A 21,447-nucleotide genomic window follows, 5' to 3' on the forward strand; every position below is an offset into this window, starting at 1 on the left:
ACACATAAAACTAACCATCACATGAGCCAATGAGGAAGACTGACATTTCAATCAATTGCCTAAAATTAACATTAATAAAGTTCGTATATAAAGTTTCAAGAGCTACCTTTCTTAGAATTTGAAGATGAAGATGTGCGTTCTCCCAGCATCAACACATTCTTGGGAGCCATCTTGTTCTTGGGGTCATCTTGCTCTGTCACTGAAACTAATTCTTTTCCCAACTGGAGATCATCATCAAATATTTATCTTAGGACATATTTTATACAGAAATTCACTCAGTTCTGGATAGAATGTCGTTTCTACCACTTTGCCCTGATTTATACAGCTGGTCAGCCCGAGGCAGCCTTGAAGATGACAAACTAAATGTGTCAGGTAAATTGTATCCACTTCCTTTCAAATAATTTGTTGGGGGACCTTAATCTTCTTTTTCTCAGTGTAAATACTGTCCACCCAAATTAAATTCAGACTGAGGTCACTCCCACTTTGTCCCCAACATAAATGAAATCGTACACAGAAGATTTTCCCTAAAGAGATTTCAGCATTTTTTTCCCGTCTTTTGCCTGAAAAGCTGACTATTGTGTTGGCTAGCTCTTGGCAAGCCTGCATAAGTTGCCTGAGAATCAAAATGGTTAAAGGTGTGATTGATTTCATTTTGCTGTAGGTATAAGAAATAATTATATCTTGTGGTTGGAGATGGTCCAATTTGGCAGAGGGCAGAAACTTTTACAGGAATAACTGAAAGGTATCATCACCAACAAGCCTGCAAAGATGAAAAAGACCCAAACAATTCTTGGCAGGCTGTTCATCCAGGGGAAGATGCTCAAATGATGTTTGGAGATATGGAGATAAAGGGTAGATGCCTGTGTGCATTTGCCAGAGAGCTTCCCTGATCACTTCAGACTTCTTGAATTTCCACACTAAAGGTTAAGGTTTAGGGTGACTTCATCATTAGAAAAGAAAAATAATAAAATTAACTTTAATTTGCCTACGTTACGCACAAGGAAGTGTGGTGGTAATAACCTAAAACATCAAGAATCGGGAGAATCATTTAAATTTAGTTTATTGATTAAATCAACAGGCTTTTGCTACATAATTTGTTAATTGGGGATATTTTCGGCTGGCAAGAATTTATGGTTTAAATATCATCGGGGGGGGAAGTTAGTTAGCCCTTCCCCAACGTATCATTGGATCGTGGAAGCTGCCAGATAGAACTGGGCAATACTTTTTCTCCACATACTGTTTAGCATTCATAAATCTACAAAAGGCAGAGATGCCTCCTGGGAGGAAAATGACTAGGATTGGAACTCCTTCTCCAAGGTTCAAAGTTAAAAACATGGGGTAGAATGAACGGAGATGGTACCGACCAAGCTTAGGTGGCATGAAAGGACAATAAAGGCCCAAGAGGAAACCCGCTATTCAAGGGGGGAGGTCCGGACTGCTGACAAGCATTATATCTTTGTCTAGATTGTTGGCGGGGAGTGTTCTGGGTATAGAGTATGGCTAATGGTAGAATCCCTTCCTACTAAGTCAATTTGACATTATGATTGTGCCTTGGGGAAAATGGCTGTGGGTCTGTAATATCACTAAAGAGTTGTACTTTCTAGGAGGCTCCTTTTTTTTTTTTTGTGGTGGGGATGTCCATGACTAATATATCAGAGAAGTGTTTTCCTGGCCTACTGAAGATCCACCTGGGTAGATAAGCAGGTGGAAAATATAGGAATGAACAGTGGTGGCAAATGAAACAGCCAGACTAAACTTGCAGGAGCTGGTTGCCTGGATGAGCCCCAACACAACACAATACGACAGGAGGAATAACTGATACAGCTCAGCAAGATCAGCCTAGCCTTGAGGAGCGAGGCCAAATTCTGGCCCTCTGGGAGCACTGTGATTCTTGGATGAGTACCTTTGGAGTCCTTATGCATATTTAGGAATAAAAAACCTATTAGTTATTCATTGCTATGTAAAAAATTCCCCCAGTATTAGCAGTCCAAAACAACAAACATTTATTATGTCACAGTTTCTCTGAGGCAGGAGCCCAGGAGTGGCTTAGCTGCAAGGTTCGGGCTCAGAATATCTGGTGAGGTTGCAGGCAGCTGTCGTTGGCTGAAGCTGCAGTCATACTGTTGGCTGGAGTCATACTGGCACCCTGTCAATGTGCAGCTCCCGCACAAGCCTCCCGTTAACCTGAAGCCATTCATCCCAGGAACTCTCAAGTCCTGATTGGCGGGAGCAGAGCTTCCAGGAATGACATGCAATGGGGGAGCCCTTGTTCCTGGAGAGGCCTGGGGCCCCATCAGCCACAAAACCAAATTAGGGAATTACTGTTGCTACCTTTGCAGCCCAGTATCAAATGCATTTCAAGTGGGCCGCCTCCACAGAAGTGTATATCTGGGTGGGTAGGCCAGGCTATGCCATCAGAGGCCTGAAGGGCCCCAGCTTCCCAAGGCCTCCTGAAAAGGTGTGTACTGCCCAGGCACCTGCTGTGTGGTTCCGGGTAGCCAGGGATCTGGAACAGGAAAAGGGTCTGGAGTGGCTGGGACACAGGAGGGGACTCTTGGGGTACAAGTCGTACGCCTAGTAGCAAACCCTAGCCTCCCCAATGGGGAATAGAGCTCAAGCTTACCCGAATGCCTTGTGGGGTGGGGAGGGGCGGGGCCGGCGGGCGGGCCAGGGAATCCTCCAGTTAAGAGTCTCCCCTGAGCCCTGGTTGCAGGAGAAGCCCGGAGCCAATCAGGCAGCAAGCTCAAATGTGGACTGTCGCCAACTTGCTTCTGCCCACTCAGAGTGATGGGGGTGAGGGGTTGCTGTGGTGACTGTGCAGACCTCCGCAGACCTGGACGCCCCCGCCGTCCCAGGTCTGCGGACGGCATGCGTACTGCGCGTGCGGGTGCCGAGCAGTTCGGGATGGCCAGGGATCTGGGACACAGCAAGGGTTGGGAGCGGCCGGGTAACGACAGTAGAATGTCCAGGGACAAGGCTTAGTCTACACAAATGCGCATATTCCCCTTGAAGTCAGAGCTGGAGGATACTGGACTGCACGGCCAAGGGCAGGCCGGCGGTGGGGGGCGGGTGGGGGAGGGGTGTGTCCTCTAATAAGAGACACGAGAGCTATGGTTTTGCAGGAGAAGCCTGGGGTCGCGTCAGGCGGCAAGTCCGAAGGGGACTGATTGACCAGTTAGTCCCTGCTACCTCAGGGTGATTTCAGGGCATGGGCCCCCTCCACACTGAAGACTGTGTTTGTGGTTAGGGCTGAAGGGATGTGTGTGTATTAATACTATGCCTGCCGGTCCTGCGCATTTTCTGGAGCAAGGCGGAATATGACCCACCCCGGGACCAGTACCGGGCCAGGACCCAGTTCAGAGGATTAGGGGCACCATGGTTGGCTCTTGGGGGAAAACAGACCTGTCGAAATTCCTTCATTCCTCACTGGCTGTTTGCAGGAGACCTTAGTTCTTTACCAAATGGACCTCTCCACAGGCTGCAAGATTCTCACAAGGTGGCAGCTGGCTCCCCCCAGAGCAAGTGAGCCAAGAGAGTAAAAGGGAGAGACCAAAACAGAAGCCATAGAGTCTCTTATAACAGTCTGAGAAGTGTCATACATCACTTCTGACATATTCTGGAGCTCACATAGACCACCCTGGTTCAGTATGAGAGAGGCTACACGGCGTGTGAATACCAGGAGGTAAAGATTATTGGGGACCATTTGAGAGGCTGGCCACGGAAAGACTGGATGTCCTTATAATTTAGCTATCTCGAACTTAAGGCCAATAGGAGTGCAGAGATTTTTGTCTGTTTGGTTGATAGATAACAGTATGTCCATGAAAATAATCAATAAACAATCTATAATAGGAATAGAAAAGAGTTTTATTTCAGCCAAATTAAGGACTATAGGCCAGAAGACAGCCTCTCAGATAATTCTGAGGAACTGCTCCAGAGAAGCATGGTTTTCAGCACAGTTTTATGTCTTGTCAGAACAAAGAACATTAAACAAGTCTGGGATACATTTCTTCAAGGTTTCAAAAAACAGATCAGCACGTACATGGTGAGCCGATATGGCCTTGGCACCTGGAAAGGGAGTCTTATCAACGAAGGAGTACCAGTATTGGCATCCCAGGAGGAGAGACATTTAATTTTTATTTTTAACATGGACATTCTTTACTTCTGGTCAGTGCACCCTTTTCTTTAATAATTAAAGCAGATGTACAATGTACGTATGATAGGCCACAAATAGGCTGTTGTAGTTAGCATAAAATTCAAGTTAACTCATATATAAGCCAGAATGACTTCCCCAGACCTCAGTATGTAAAAATCTCTTTTATCCAATAACTGGCACATACTAGATGCCCAATTAATATTAAAGGAATGAATTAATTTTCAATTAAGGGAAATGTGAACTTCTCTTGCAGCCACAGGCTGATAATATCTGGGCATTGGCTTCCGTTTGTTTTCCTTATTATATTTAGTTCGAGATTCAGTTGATTGCATATGGCAACTGACCTTAAGACAAGGGGATCTCCCCTTTTTTAGTGGAAAAGAAAATTAGATTGAGAGTAAAACATTTACTAGATAAAATGTACTCCTATGAATATCACACTTTGGTTTGCCTAGTTCTCTGGAATCAGCAATAAGTAAGGTATCTTCCAGGGTACCATTTAATTGAGAAAAGTCAAAAAGAGTTCATCCCAGGATCTGTTCGGAAGCAAAATAGCAAATAAACCAGAAAGAGAGTTTTAGTATGGCCGGACACCTGAGATGCAGGTAACCAACGCTTCACTGGTAGACTTGGCCACTTCTTCTGACATGTCATAAAGCTCTCAGATTTACCTCATGTTGAAATTGGACTAGCAGGGCCTTTTGGATGAAGAACTAAGACTTACTCCTTAATGGAGACAAACCATTCAGACTCCTTGAAGCCATGATTTTCATAAATATTACTAATTATAATTGATACAATGATTTGAGTACCTAATTAGAGCCATGTGCTTTTCCTCAGTTTTCACCGCTTATTCTTAGAGTAGTCATGGGCTGTGTCTACCTCACTCACTTTAATCCCCTTTTACTGGGAACCATGCTCATCCAGAAACAGGTCCTATAAGTATGTTGCTACCACATGACTCCACCTTCCTGGTCACAAGTGATTGGATGAGGGATGGTCACCTGAACAAAAAGGGCTACTCAGGGGCTTCCCTGGTGGCGCAGTGGTTGAGAGTCTGCCTGCCGATGCAGGGGACACGGGTTCGTGCCCCAGTCCGGGAAGATCCCACATGCCGCGGAGCCGCTGGGCCCGTGAGCCATGGCCGCTGAGCCTGCGCGTCCGGAGCCTGTGCTCCGCAACGGGAGAGGCCACAACAGTGAGAGGCCCGCGTACCGCAAAAAAATAATGGATTTGATTCCTGCATCAAACCTGTTTTACACATGGGAGCACTGAGAATTTGAGTAACCTGGGCTACCAGGTTAGAAAGAGGCAGCCGAGCGGAGATCAAACCAGTATCGCAGTGACTTTTCAGCTTATAATTTATCCCTTATACCACTGGAAGAAAGTGTTTCCCTTTCTCAGCTATCTAAGGAGGTCCACACCCCTAAAAGTTAATTGCAGTCTTGTGACTTGCTTTGGTGGAAGAAACATAAGCAGAGGTGACATGATTCATTCTTAGTGGAGACAGTGCTTAACTGTCCACTTCACTTCTGCTTCTGCAGCCCTGAGAGCATCAGTTTGGAGGAACCATAGGATCAAAGGAGCACGTGCTACTGAGCCAGCACCTGGAGAACATGGTGGGAAGCCATCTGAACTGATGGTGGACCTCCCATGAGAAGGAAGGAAACTTTTGTTGTTTTAAGCCACTGAGATTTTGGAGTTGTCTGTTTATGCCGGATAACCTATCTTATCCTCATGTATTCAACTAACCACACGTTATTCTCTAGGCCTACTTCTGTCCTTGATTTCATATCAAATCAATTCCAACTTCCCATCCTCTTAGAGTTATTATTTCAGTTTATATGGCCGCATAGCAAACCACTCCACAACTTAAAATGACTTACTGTTTCTTATGACTCTGTTGGCTGATTGGTCTCAGCTGCATGGTTTATCTGCTACACATAGGGCAGGAGAAGTTCACTTATGTGGCTGCATTTGCTGGGGAGCATGGCTGGGGCTGGAATGCCTAAGATGGTCTTTCATCCTTGGGGTCCTCTCTCCACGTGGCCTCACATCATTCAGAAGGCTAGCGCAAACTTCTTTACAACGTGAAGCTTTCTAAGAGGACAAGTCCCCGGTGCAAGTGTTTATCAAGCATCCAGTTGCATCACATTTGCTACTTACTATCTCACTGGCCAAAGCAAGTAACATAGCCAAGGCCAGAGTCAATGTAGGTGGGGCTATGTGAGGACATGAATTCCAGAAGGCATAGTTCTTTGGGGACCTTCAATATAAGTCTATAACAGCCATTAATTAAGCATTAACAACTAATATTCACAGTTTTAAAAGAATTTTCACATTTATTAGTTCATTTAGTTTAACAGTAACCCTTGAGAAACAAATAAATGCCACCCCTATTTTACAAAGAAAGACACTGGGGCTCAGAGATTTAGACACCTAAAATCACACGACTAGTAAAAAGCAGAATTGAGACTTGAACTCAGGTCTTTTTACTGCAAAACCTGTGTTTTTCTATATCACAGCTACCTTTCGCCAGAGCAACCTGTGTTATCCAGCTATGATTTCCATGTCTGATCTTTACAGTTTTTGAAAATTTGTTGACAAGTAAATGAGAGAATCATTCACTTTTTCCAAATACTTTTTCTAGAGCTTAGATTGTTTGTTTATTTATTTTTGACGTGTTTGGGGAGAAATGCACCCAACTCTCAAAGACTGCTATGTTGAAACAGAGTTATTAGCAATGTTTGCTTATTGCAAAGCAAGCCCCGAGTAAGCCAACATAGCTATTGCGAAGGACACGGCTTATGTCAAACCCTGAAAGGATTTAGACTTCATAATGCCCAGAGTTTCTTTTGAGGAACAGAGGGTCCTTTTCTATACCCTCGCCACGTGACAAAGAGTTTCAGCCTAAAACTCCTGTGCCCAAGTTCCTTAAGGCATTTATACTACTGTACAAATGTCAAAACTAGTAGCCCACAACTGACGGACAGGACTTATATCACTGGGGTAGAGTTGGGTTGCTGGCCTTATAAATAAAAATTTACATTGAGAAAGAATCCACAATTGTTCTTATGATTGTTTACAATTCCTGGCTGCTGGAGAATAAATCACAAAGAGATTGAGATCAGATCTGGCTCAGAAGTGCTACCTGTGGTGCTGCTGCCGTGGTAATCAATGACTGAGGATGAGAGATCCAGGGGAACTATAGCCCCGCTGCCCATTAGGAGCTGGAATCTGCCATCAGGCCCTCGCTGGATGAGATACTCCACTGAGGAATGCCCTCGGCAATGTCCTGTTGTCTCGTTCCATACTCTCGGGCCCCAGCCTCCAGGTGACACTTTTCATTGGGAACATTGGCTGGTTGGGCCTTTGATCCGTTCCCTTCACTTTCCTTGTCACTTTCCTGATACAGAGAGAAATAAGGAAATGTTTAACAGTAAACCCAATACCTCTGATCTCCCCCTCTTATAGAGACAGTCTTATAAGAAGCTTTCCCTTTATGCGGTCTCAGGCTTCACACTCGACTACCATCTACGAACTATCTCAGGACCTTCTAACTTCACACAAGAGAGGCAAATATGAATAAGCACCATGGGGTGAGAGGCATTGGAAAAAGCAGTCAGTCTGACCATGGGAGCTCAGTGAAACTGCAGTTACATGAATTACCAGGTGGGAAAATACTCCTCTGTAAGGGCCCAAATCAGGAACAACCAACATTCCCATCTCAGGGCTCTTGGTGTCCCCAGCGGGATGTCACATACCTTATTTTGTGTTCTGTAGTACTCATTTAACACATACTGGTATTTGGGTTGATTAAGACCAAAGAAGAGAGCAAATCTTCCACCAAGGAATTCACATGCTAGAAGAAAGAAAAACGCTTTGGTAAACTGAATTAATAATTAAAGTTTAGGGCTTCCCTGGTGGCGCAGTGGTTGAGAGTCCGCCTGCCGGTGCAGGGGACGCGGGTTCATGCCCCAGTCCAGGAGGATCCCACATGCCGCGGAGCGGCTGGGCCCGTGAGCTGTGGCCGCTAAGCCTGCACATCCGGAGCCTGTGCTCCGCAACGGGAGAGGCCACAACAGTGAGAGGCCACGTACCGCAAAAAAAAAATAATAATAATTAAAGCTTAAACTCAAGTTTCAACTTGCCCTCAAATGGCCTATTACTATACTTAACTTCAAGGCTGACAAAAGATTTCAATTGCTCCAGACCCTCAAAAAGTCCTAGGACTCAAAGGGAATTTGTTAAATCTTCTGTCTTCACATAGGATTACATGTAAACTATCCTTTCCAGATGAATATATCAGGGGAGATTTTCAAAATACTTAATAACAGGTACAGGTCCTGAGCAATCAGAACAGATGTTGCCTATCCCCATGTGTATCATCTGATCATCAGCTGTGAGTATGTTGCAAAGTATACCCCAAATTAAATCCAGTGTTACTGAGACCCATGTCAGAAACTTTTCCGTGCATCAAAACAACTCCTTCCTAGCAGCAATTTAAGACCTTCCTTGTCTGCCTTCAGTTACAATATCAAGGTGGCCTGCAGCCTCAGGGATTGTTAGAGTTAGGGATAAAGGTTTAGCATGAATAATGAGGGGTTTCCAAAAAGGTCTCTCCTAGAGATGTTCTCCTGTAAAAGTATAGGACTTCTGATGTGCCTCCCCCAGTTATAGGACTTTCTGATTCCCATGATTCATTCCACTTCTGAAGAAACTGCTCATACAGTATTTAATGTGCTTTATCCTTTCAAAAATACTCTAGCTCTGTAATGTTTGTTTGCCACAGTGCCTAGTACATGTGCATAAGAGAAGTTTCTAAAACATTAGAATAAATCTCAGGAAGTTTTCCTGTTTATGACCTACTAGAGTCTTACATGGAAAAAATTAATTACCAGTGTCGTCTGGGTTCCAGCTCTAACCAAAGTCTCTGTGTAAAGATCAGACTGTTAGCGTATTTATGCCTTCACTACAATCTGGAAGCCCCCGGCAGAAGCCCTTTCAGGCTACAGTTCCATTTGGAACCCTGAAGGCTGACTGATTCCCTGTGTGTCCTGCCCCTGTCATCTGAAGTCAAAGCCCAACATAGAAATCACTGTAGTCCCTGTTCTTCACACGCACATATTGCTGTACTGAGTTTTGCTTCTTTTACCTGATCTAATCTCTAAGGCTCCCTCCCTCCAAAATATCTCACCTCTTCAAACAGTCTTGCCCTAACTAAAGCATAGAAGTCTCTGGAAGGCGGCATTTCTTCTGCCAACATATTTTGGTTGAGGTAAGGTCAGTATTCACCTGGGTCTCTAAAGTAACTTCCAAATTACAAACCTTCCACCTTGATCAAAAAGCACTTAGGGCTCATACCGTCTGACTAAATCTCCCTTATCGTTACTTTTAATGTGATTTAAAGACCCCCTGGTCACTTTCATGGTCCCCAAGCTGGCCTTGGCCAGACATACTTTCATAGCATCCTTAAGATGTCTCCTCTGTACATCAACATTCCTGAGTATCCCAGTCTATAGTCCCTACACTCCTCCCGCCGTGGAGGTTGTAACAACAAATTATCATCATGGGCGTGTTTACCGGCCTATATTACCCATTGAATATTAAGGCCCCTGAAAGCAAAGACTGTCATTTGTCTCTGTGTCCCAGGGTCCTCACAGTGCTGAGCATACGTGAGCACTCAGTGAATGTTTACTGAATGAATGAATGAAGGTCAATTCCTAAGAGCTGTATTTTATATTTTCTCAGATTCTTAAAGTTGTTTCCCCCCATCACATACACAAGCATATGCGAGTTAGAAAGAAATGAGTCATTACCTGTTGCCAATTGTGATTTTTAAAAAACTGATGAAAGTCAAACAAAATAAGATTTAGTATTTTGTCTCTTGTAAATAGCCACTTAGGCTATTCATTATGTCCTTGGGAGGGATCACTAAAATTGTTTATAATAGAGTGATTATGAAAAGGGAACTTGGAACTGTGTCAGGTAACAGTTGAAAAAAGAAAAAACTTGGAAGTTTGTTCAGGTGAAGAGTCACCTCAGGGAGGACTGACTATTGTCTTCAAATATTTGAAATTCTATGAAAGAGGAACCTGGACTGGTGTTGTCTGGCTTTTAAAAAGACAACTAGGATCAATGCGAAGAACTTTAAAAGAAGATAGAATAGAAGATAGAATTTACTAAAAAGAGTTGAGAAAAGATGGGAGGGTCTGCCTGAAGATGTGAGGTTCTATGCCTTCGGGAATGTTCAAGCGTAGATATGGAAGCGACCAGTTCTTCAGAATGCCACGGAGTGGATTAAACCACTGGAAGTCCCATCTAACTCTGAGGGTCTATAAGTCTATATTTAGGACAGAAAAAAATAACCTTAGCAGTACTTACTAGAAAATGAGGTCCTTGCTATTCGCCCTGCCCAAAACCATAGGTAGGACCCCCATGAAGGTTTAGACTGAAAAAAAAAGAGAAACCAAATCAGCATAAATTAATAACAGGAGTGGTGACTGCAGTCTGCAGTGTAGACGTTTCAAAATGCTTCGTAATAGGTTCCATTTTCTCTCATAGATGAGAAACCTAAGATTATCAAAATTATAAGTTGATTGTACTTGGCTGTAGAAAGCAAACCAAGGAGAGCAAGGAATTAGCTTAAAACTGTGTTTTCCACAAACCTCATCTGCCTTAATTTCACATTCACTCAGCCCCCATGTTCGCTAATAATGATATTCTAAGCTTACAGGATCAAGTGTTGAATTTGTTCTCTGTTCCTCTTTTTCTTCCTCTTCCTCTGTGCTATATTCTTCCATGATGTCACCATCAACAAAATGGATAACTCTTCTGGGAGTCCTCCTTTGGGAAGGTCTACCCTTTTCTAGTTCTAACTGCTGGAAACTGTCTTTTTCCATAAGGAAAAAACTGGTAAATGAAAAACAGGACGCCTTAAGACAATCTGCCCAGGACAGTGTTTATATAGCAGAGACGTGTCTGATCATTTTCAATGGATTGTAAAGACAGAGAGTTCAGAGGTAATGGCAGCTATGATCTCATCAGTTCTTCAAATCCAAGAGAAGACAGTTTAGTTCTGTACCAAAACAGAAAAGATTCAATTAGTAGTGAAAATGTGAACTTTGGGTCTTCAAACAAACATGTCAACAGGATTCCTTTATCCCTTATTAATTGCAAAAGCTGCAGTTGCTGGTAGGGGTAGGAAGGGGCCATCGCCCTATGGAAATTCCTCAATCATTTCGATAAATACTGAGGAGCAATATAAGCAGTGGTAAAGAGTACAGGCTTTGCACAGACAGGTGAAAATATTTGCCAAGAATATGTCTGATAAGGGACTTATTTTCAGAATATATAAAAAATAACTGAAATTTATAAAATATAAACAACTCAATTAAAATAAGGGCAAAGAATTTGAATAGGCACTTGCCCAAAAATTTACAGATGCCAAATAAACTTAGGAGAAGTGCTCAATGTCATAGTCATTAGACAATTGCAAATAGAAACCATATGCGATATCACAACATAGTCACTAGAAGGAGAAAATTAAAAAGACTAACAGTACTAAATGTTGAGGGGTAAGTGAAGCAACTAGAACTCTCATAGATTGCTTGCCGGTGGGGCTGCAACTAGTACGGCCACTTCAGAAAACAGTTGGACAGTTTCTTAGAGGTCAAACATATACTTACCGTGTAATCTTGTAATTCCATGTCTAGATATTTTCCCAAGAGAAATGAAGATATATATCCATCTGAAGATGTGTATGTGAACATTCATAGCAGCTGTATTTGTAAGAGCTCCAAACTGAAAACAATCCAAATATCCATTAACTGGTAAAAGATAAACAAAATGTGGTATATCTATTCAGCAGAATACTGCTCAGCGATTAAAAGTAACGGACAACTAATGTTTGCAATACCCTGAAGGAATCTCAGAAGCATTTTGCTAAGTAAAAGAAGCCAGACACTGTATGATTCTACTTACGTGAAATTTTAGAAAAGGCAAAATTACAGTGGTAGAAAACAGATTGGTGTTTGCTAGGGGTGAGAGGCTGTGGGAGGAGATTAACTACGAACGGGTAAAGGGAACTTTTTGGGGTGATGGAATTGTTCTAAGAGATAGTATGATTGTAGTAGTGGTTACTCGACTGTGTATACATTTGTCAAAACGAATCAAAATCTAGACTTAATTTTATTTAAGCTAAATCTCAATAAAGCTGACGAGCTTGGAGCCAGACTGTCTAGGTTCAAAATCCTGTTGCTTGATATTCCAGTGTCTTGGTTTCTTCATCTATAAAATAAGAATAATATAATTTGAAAATGTGTGTGAATATAGTACCAACCTTGTAAAATTAAGGAGTAAATGAGTAAAGACACATACAGGCTCAGAACAATTCTTAGAAAACAGTAAGTATTTAATAAAAGCTAGCTATTGTCAAGTACTTATCACTTACATAATGATGTATATATATCAGGCACTGTTCCAATGTAGTAAGTACACTCTTGTCTTAATATTTAATATATTTTAAGATTATATCAGCAAACATGACAGGCTGAGCTGATGTGGAAGAAGTTTTCTTCCTGTTCCAAACACACAGAAATGCGGGATAAAATGAAACAAACAAAACATTAAATCAGGCTGCACTAAGGAAGTAAGAAAGAGAGTCAGAGAGAGGAAGGGGAAGGAAGGGAGTGAGGGAGGGAAGAAGGAGGGGGAAAAAGAGAAGGAAAGGAAGAAAGGAAGAAAGCTAACCCAGGTGTCAGAAAAAGAGAGGAAATTCAAACTCATACAGGTGAGCTGAAGCGGAGAGAGTTCCTGGGGTTTCAGAACCAGGTATAGGCCTTGGGGCTAGAGTTTTAATACTGGCGCAGAGAGGAGAGAGTCTAAATCACAAATCCCATGAGTGTGGGGAGCTGAAGTAAAGCTACCTGCATAAAACTAAGATAATAAAGTACTATCTTAGCTACAAAACATGGACGAGTAAAACTACCTGTTGGCCTGCAAAAGTGGCAAAATAATTTGTCATCTCCTGGCAACTTGGGTAGAAATAGTCACCTGAAAAAAAATTGGAGCCCGAGGCCGGGACCCCATACTGGTACGGGGCCCAAATTCATAGCCCTCATACGGTATAAGGACCTATAAGGACCTGAAGCGAAGCTGAGTAACCTGGAAGCAGTGCAGCCCACAGAACTCTCAGATGCAAATGCAAAGTCACCCTGGAGGCAGGCTTCAACAGGACAGGGAACACTGGACCTCCACTACAAATAACCCTGGCCAAGGATGCGCTCATTGCAAAAACTTACAAATCACATGAGGAAACCAACCATCATGAGGAGGGTTCAGCAAATGAAATGAAAAAAATGGGAGAGTCCTCATCCAAGAATTAGGAATAATAGAACAACATGAAACTTTAAAAATGAACATGGTTGGGCTTCCCTAGTGGTGCAGTGGTTGAGAATCTGCCTGCCAATGCAGGGGACACAGGTTCGAGCCCTGGTCTGGGAAGATCCCACATGCTGTGGAGCAACTAGGCCCGTGAGCCACAATTACTGAGCCTGCGCGTCTGGACTCCGCAACAAGAGAGGCCGCGATAGTGAGAGGCCCGCGCACCGCGATGAAGAGTGGCCCCCACTTGCCGCAACTAGAGAAAGCCCTCGCACAGAAACGAAGACCCAACACAGCCATAAATAAATAAATAAAATTAAAAATAAAATGAACATGGTTAATATATTCAAAGCGATAAAGGAAGCAAAACATTATAGTATCCAAAAGGAACAGGTTGATTTGAAAAGGAACCAAACAGAAATTCCAGAAATGAAATATATGGGAACATAGGATAGGTTGGATGTAGATTAAACATAGTGAAGAAATCTGAGGAAATCTCTCATAAACAGCATAAAGATATATATATATGTACATATATATATATATATTGTTAACATGAAAGAAAAGTTATGAGCTAAGAATAGATGAGAAAGTTCAATATACTTTTAATGGGAGTTCCAGAAGATGTGAACAGAAATAATGGGGGAGGTGATGTTTGAAGAGGTAATGGCTATGGATTTTCCATATTTGAAGAAAGACACAAATCTTCAAATATGAGAAACATGAAGAATACTAGAGGGATAAAAAAATAAAATCAAACCTAGATCATAGAAATTATAGAAAATCTTAAAATTTATAATAGATAAGGCAGATTAGGCTAAAGGCTAACTTCAAATCAGCAACAACTGAGCCCAGAAGACAGTTGATTATTGTCATAAAGAATTCAATATCCAGATGAACAATTTTTGAGAGTAAAACAATGACATTTTACGACCTATAGAAACTGAGTTAAGCATTCCTGCATCTTCACTGAACAATGAATAAGATTCTGTGTCAAATAGAAGGAAAGTGAACGCAGAAGTAAGAGTGAGATGCAAGAAACAAATGTAAACGAAAAAGTAAACAAAGTGAAACTCTTAATAGTGACTCTTAAAAACACTACTTTGGTAGAGCACAGTATAAAAACAAAGAAGTATTAAGTATTAGCTAACAATAACAAAAATATGAGGGGTTGACCTCTTTAAGTATTGTTTTGGAATACTTTGGAGAGGATAAGTATGCATGCTGACAATTTAAAGGTGACTAGCAAAATAATGGAATTAGAATGTATGGCTTCAAAACCAGTAGAAGAAAAAAAAAAAGGAAATAAACACTCCAACAGAAGGCAGGAAAAAGGGGATAAAGAGAGCAAAGGAAAAGCATGATTAATGAAAACACCAATAAAATATTAGAAATAATTCCAAATAAGTCAGTGATCATAATACATATGAGTGAGTCAATTATCAGCCATCTATCAAAATGAAGACCACAGATTGACTTTTTAAAAGTTTTATGGGCAATAAACACAGGATTGAATATACATATAAATATATATTCATACATACATATGTTTATGTATGCATGAATCAGTCACCAAATCTTATTTGTACAATCCCATTGTTAAAGGTCAGAGTTACAAAAAGCCTGTCAAGGGTTAAATTTGTTATCCAAAGCAAGGTGATGTGAGACCTTCTCAGCCCAGGGTCCCCTGAGGAGTCTTAAATGATATATTAATGGTTTTCCCTGACTGACTTAGTGGCAGTGTATCACAAAAGAACCTTGGTGAGAAGTAAACTAAAACTATTTGGTGAGAAGTAAACTAGAACTACTTAGTTTCTGATGCCAAAGAGCAGAAAAAAAAAAAAAAGATCTTAACTTGGTGTTTAAAATACGCCGAGTATAACAGTATTGCAAAAGTAAATATTTTCAATGCCATGAGAAATAAAATATGCTCTATAACAATCAGAAGAAAATAAAAACATTTTCAAAAAACAACTCACCATTATTCCTCTGCTTTTTCTTTCATTGCTTTAATTGGCTTTGGTTTTGAAAGTAGTGCAAAATTTGGTGTTAGAATTTGTTCGGTAGATGACAAATTAATACAACTAGCCTTTGTGCTGACGTGGAAAGTTTCTCTTGCGTGTGTCTTACAGGGCGGAACGAATTTGAGTTGTGGGAAGGTGAGTTATGTTTACACGTGCAGCATTAAATAAACCCAGTGGCCCTCAAACTTGTCTTCATGTTAGGATTACCTGGGAATCCTTTTTTAAAATTCCAAGGCCAGGACACACCCGAGACCCACAGTCTATTGGGGTGGGACATGGGTCTCAATTATTTTTGAGGCTTCCCTGGTGATTGCAATGGGCAGGCCAGTTTGGGGACCAGTGCCTGAAGGAGAGCAGGAAGAAATGTGACTTCTAAATTGAACAGACTTGTGGGATTTCCCTGGTGGCGCAGTGGTTAAGAATCCTCCTGCCAATGTAGGGGACATGGGTTCGAGCCCTGGTCTGGGAAGATCCCACATACCCTGGAGCAACTAAGCCCATGCGCCACAACTACTGAGCCTGCGCTCTAGAGCCCCCGAGCCACAACTACTGAGCCCGCGTGCCTAGAGCCCGTGCTCCGCAACAAGAGAAGCCACCACAATGAGAAGCTAGCACACCGCAGCGAAGAGTAGCCCCCCGCTCGCCACAACTAGAGAAAGCCCGCGCGCAGCAACGAAGACCCAACACAGCCAAAAGTAAATAAATTTGAATTGAACAGACTTGTGATTTAGTCATGTGGTGTACTGCAGAAAGCTCCAGTAGCCAAGCTTGGGCTAAGAAGTCTTGCTTATTTTCTTACAGGAGGATTTTTTTTGCTTTCTGCTTTCTGAGGCCTCCCTGCTTTGCCCCCAGCTGAAAAGCTTACACATCAAAAGTTTAAGAATAAGGCCTAACAGTCTCATTATAGTCAATTTACTCCTTTCCAGACCATCTCCCAAGTCATACATTTCTGAACCAAATGAAGTACCCCAAGCCCCCATTCACCTGGCTCACCCCTGTTATATTACAGACTAGTGATATCTGTTGGCTTTCTGAAGAAAACAGTAGTTTGTTTTGCAAAATAGTGTTGTGCATTAAATTGACATATTCGTCTTTAAAAGATAGTGCTAAAGGAGCAGAGTGGGCAAGAGAGACGGGGGAGGAGAAAGGAGGGGAGAGAGAGAGAGAGAGAGAGAGAGAGAGAGAGAGAGAGAGAGAGAGAGAGAGAGAGAGAGAGACCTACCTGGCGATTTAGTGAATGCTTTTCTGCCACCTAATGGACATTTCAGGATATGCTATGCAAAATTCGTCTTTGTAATCACAGTGTGTGTCAATATAGAAGGGGCTCAATACTGAACTGCGTAGAATCTACTTATTTTTTATTTACCAAAATCTTGGGAGCGTTGCCAACTTCACACCAAGTACCTAGACTGGGATGTTTTGGAAGTGATATTTCAGAGGGTCAATTATTCCCCACAACATGCTTTGTACCTCAGTTTAATTCGTAGGAGAACCTCTAGTTTTTTCTTTAAAAACCCAAATCTAGTTTATCAAGGATTGTTCCCAAGTATATAATGTAATTAACATACCCTGACCTTTCAATACTGGAGTACACCAGGGCTCAGCTCTTGGACTCACCTACTCATTTGGCCCTATGGCTTTTTTTTTTTTTTTTAAATAAAGTTATTTATTTATTTTTGGCTGCATTGGGTCTTTGTTGCTGCATGCAAGCTTTCTCTAGTTGTGGCGAGCAGGGGCTTCTCTTGTGGAGCACGGGCTCTAGGTGCACGGGCTTCAGTATTTGTGGTGCCCGGGCTTAAGTGCTCTGCAGCATGTGGGATTTTCCTGGACCAGGGCTTGAACCCGTGTCCCCCGCATTGGCGGGCAGATTCTTAACCACTGTGCCATCAGGGAAGTCCCAGCCCTATGGCTTTAAATACTATCTACACACACATTTATAGCCAACATTTTTATCTCCCTGAATCTCAGATGCATAGATCTACCGTCTACTTGAAGTCTCTTCTTGATGTCTCTTTTTGGACGGCTAACAGACAACTCAATCCATGTCTAAACCTTCTGCTCATACTTTCAGTGCACCCTTCTCCTTCCCGAAACTACCCCACACACTCACCCAGCTCCCACTCACACACTCACATCTACTCCTCTGGCAGTCTTCCCATTTCAACAAAGGCAACCCTATTCTTCCAGATCCTCAGGCCAAAAACATTGGAGACATTCTTGATTCTTCTCCTTTAATCACACCTCACATCAAATCCAACAGGAAGTTCTCTGGGTTATTGCCAGAGTCTTAATACCACCATTCCACTGCCACCACGCTGGTCTAAGCCATCATCTGTCACCTGGATTATTGCAGCAGTCTGCTAATTGGCTTCCTACCATCTACACTCAAAAAAGCAGTCAGAGTTGTTAAATGTTAAATCATACCATGTCACTTCTCTACTTAAAACTCTCCAGTGGGTTCTCGTCTCACCCTGAGTAAAAGCCAAAGTCCTTACAATGGCCTACAGGGTTGTAGATCTGGCCCCAGTACTTTTCTGGCCCCATTTTGTTCTACTGATACCTTCCCCCTGAGCTGCCCCTGTCTCATTCCAGCCACTGGCCCTCTTACTGCCGTTCCCTGACCACACAGGCTCTCTGCCCTGCAGGGACGTTGTGCGGGCTGTTCTCTGGATGAGTCTGTCTTCCCTTAGACTTTGTTCCCTCACTTCCTTCAGGTCTTTGGCTCGAGGTCTTCCCGGGGCTCCAGTCGTTCAAAGAACCAGCTGACTTCATTCACCACCACCACTACTCGACAGCTTACGTCATTGTTTTGTCTCCTTAGTACTTATCAACATTGAACACAATCTATATTTCACTTATCCTGTTTTTGTTTCCCTCTTCCCTTCCTTCTCTGCCCCGCCCACCAGCCAGGGTGGAAAGGGTTTTACCTGTGTGCTCCCTGCCTTATTTACCTCCTGCCACTACAGTACCTGACACAGTTGGAACTCAGTATTTGTTTAATAAATGAATCATACGGTCAGTTCACTTCAATGGGTGGGGGAAGGTACTATATAATAGATTGGAAAAATAAAGAGAACAGTCTTATAATTGTGTTTACTTCCTGATGTTAAAATGGCTACCTTATAATATTTTTTCATTACACTTACACACTCATTATTTCAATTAACTCCCTCACTGAAACACAGCACTGTTAGCTCTATCAACAAAATAACACACTAGTTCTACATCTTGGCATTTAACTTTGGTAAAGTATAATACCTCAAATTTCCTAAAGTTCTTCCAGTTTTCATTAATCAAAAAAAAAGTTTTTTTTTTTTCAAATGAACCAGGTTAACGGAACGGGCCCTGGGTAACTACCAAGAGTGCGTCAGCCTTGTTTGCCTGGGCCTGCGGTGCCCCCTCCTCCCTTTCCCTCTTCCCTTGAGGGCGTCTGAAGGCTGAGCCTCTGGTAAAAGCAAGGATGGGACAGCCAAAGCCCCACTTCACACCTTCACAGCACAGCATTCACTGCCAGTTTCTCCACGCCATTTCACCTGAGGAGATGGGCCCACTCCAACTGGTGACTCACCCCAGGCAGGCAGAGTGAGGCATTCTGTGGAGGACATATGTGAAATCTGAATAAACAAACACATGTATAAACAAACCACTGCTCCTCCTTGAGAAATGCTGACAGAACATCACCTGGCCGGACTCTTCTACCTTTATTTTCAGTATTAGACCATAAACAGGCACCCAGCCACCAGGTAAGAGTGACATTACTGACATGCCTGTCCTATTGGGGTGTTTCTCAACTTTTCCTACGTCATAGCAGATGATCTAGGAAATGCATTGACATTCTGGAGGTGACCAGCCTGGGAGGTCCAGCCACCTTAGTCCCTGCCCAGTCAGCCCCAGAAGGCTGAGATCAATAGCTTGAGGCAAACGACCAGAGAAGCTCTGGACAATATCAAGCCGCTGGCTGATCTAACGCTTTCTCTGGGGAGCACTCTTACGAGGGAGCTATGAGCTTACACCTACCTCAAGCACATCACAGCCATCAGATATGCTGAATCGCATAAGTTCTGCCCTTTTGGGTAAATACAATCCAACACCGCTTTCTGTTCTATAATTCAGAGTAGGCGCCCCCTCCAGATTAACTATTTTAATCCCTTTAGTTTACTACAAAAACATTTTTTAAAACAAGAATGTAAATTCGAAGCAAATTACTCAAATATCAGATTAAAGTCTTTAGATACAAAAGTATAGTAAACCAAATGACACAAGTTTATTTTTACGCACATATCGAGACAAAAAATGCCTCGTTTTCTAAAGCATGATTACTCTAGAAGGAAATATTTCTGAATATGATTTTATTTGAGTACATTTATATAGTACTGAAAATGCTACCTCAAAGTTTCCAAAGTACAAAGTTTTCTGCAGAGTACTGTACAGCAATAACGATAAGGTCTCTAGCTTAGCTCACCACCGTATACAAGACTGTAGCATGCTGGATAATACTGTGAATAAAAATATATGCAGGCTGACTGAAACCCTACTTCAAGATTAAAAGGTGGTAAGTACCAATAAGCATAAGTAGAAACCAAATAGGTCAAGGAGCGTTGAGTGTTTAATGAATTCATGTAGCATAAAACAACTGATGCAAATGCATCTGTCATTTTAAAATACAACTGTGAAGAAATATGATTTTACATTGTATTAACCTTGTTACTGGCTTAATAAACATATTATTGAAAAACAAAAATTCCAATGAAATTGGAAGTAGAATCACTTTTATTTTCATAAATAGATAATTCAGTATATTAACAACACTTTTAGCAGGATATGTTAGTTGTCATATCTGGTTTAAACTAAGTATGCAATAGTTAACACAAATAGTTATTACATCTATGACATTCATGCAATTTCTTTACATTTATTCACGTCCCCAAATTTCAAAGACGATTTCAAAGAATATTATATATAATGGGATAGTTAGTCAAAGTGTCACCTTTGCTGAGTCAACAGAATATTTACTATCTGCTTACCTTAAAGTTGCCAATTATTGATTAAATGTAACACCAGTATTTACTGCACTTTACAGAAGCACTGAGCATATTACATGTTTTCATTCCATATATGGAAGTATGACCCATAAAAATGTCAATATGTGAAATTGACACATATTATGTCAATAAATTTAGCCTAGTTACTAAATTTTCAAATGGGAAAACTTAGTAACTAATAAGCACTACTTTCTAAAATAAATAGATCTTACAGGCCAAGAGTAATAAGCTTACATCAAGTACGGTTTAAAGTTTTGTCAGTAAATGGCATAGAGCACAAAAATACAGGGAAATTCAAGTGTTTTTTCTATAAACAACAAAATAAATGTCTGTTCAGTTATTACTCCACTGATTCTGAAAACTGCAGCTTCAAATATTAAATGTTATATAGCAAGGAGTAATTAGCATTTCCATACATTAAAAAAAAAACCTCACTGATTCTATGTAGCTTTTTTTCCCATGAGTATAAACTATGATTTAAGTAATCATTTATTTTAACACAATATTCAGATAGGTATAATCTACTTTTCATAATGAAATGTTTATTCCTATCTCAATACTTTATGCAGATTTTACTTATTTGTCACAGAATTGCCGTGTGGGTTCAAAGGTTTATCTATGTAAGTGCTCAGCACAGTGCCTGGCACAAAGTAAGCTCTCAACATACCCTACTATTACTACTTCTATTATTTGAACCAGTCTGTCATTTATAAGAGAAAAATTAGGTGATGCCCCAGGAGAATAATCAAAAGAAGATAAACCTACATGTGTGATTTTTTTAAATTAAAGTATTATGTATCCACTATTTCCCAGGTTTGTGTATATACTAAACTATTTCAAATAT

The 21,447-nt window shown here is 41.5% G+C and overlaps 1 protein-coding gene across 1 annotated transcript; it reads right to left on the reverse strand.

Annotated features, from left to right (window-relative positions):
- Positions 1–7,376: 7,376 nt before the first annotated feature.
- On the reverse strand, positions 7,377–11,055 carry FAM177B (family with sequence similarity 177 member B). The gene is made up of 4 exons (XM_065871812.1): positions 10,888–11,055; positions 10,538–10,604; positions 7,918–8,015; positions 7,377–7,559 (listed from the first exon to the last, which is right to left on the reverse strand). The coding sequence occupies exons 1-4, from the start codon at positions 11,053–11,055 to the stop codon at positions 7,377–7,379; spliced, it is 516 nt and encodes a 171-aa protein (XP_065727884.1).
- Positions 11,056–21,447: the final 10,392 nt, after the last annotated feature.

This window comes from Phocoena phocoena, chromosome 1 (assembly GCF_963924675.1).
Source record: "Phocoena phocoena chromosome 1, mPhoPho1.1, whole genome shotgun sequence".
Taxonomy (NCBI): domain Eukaryota; kingdom Metazoa; phylum Chordata; class Mammalia; order Artiodactyla; family Phocoenidae; genus Phocoena; species Phocoena phocoena.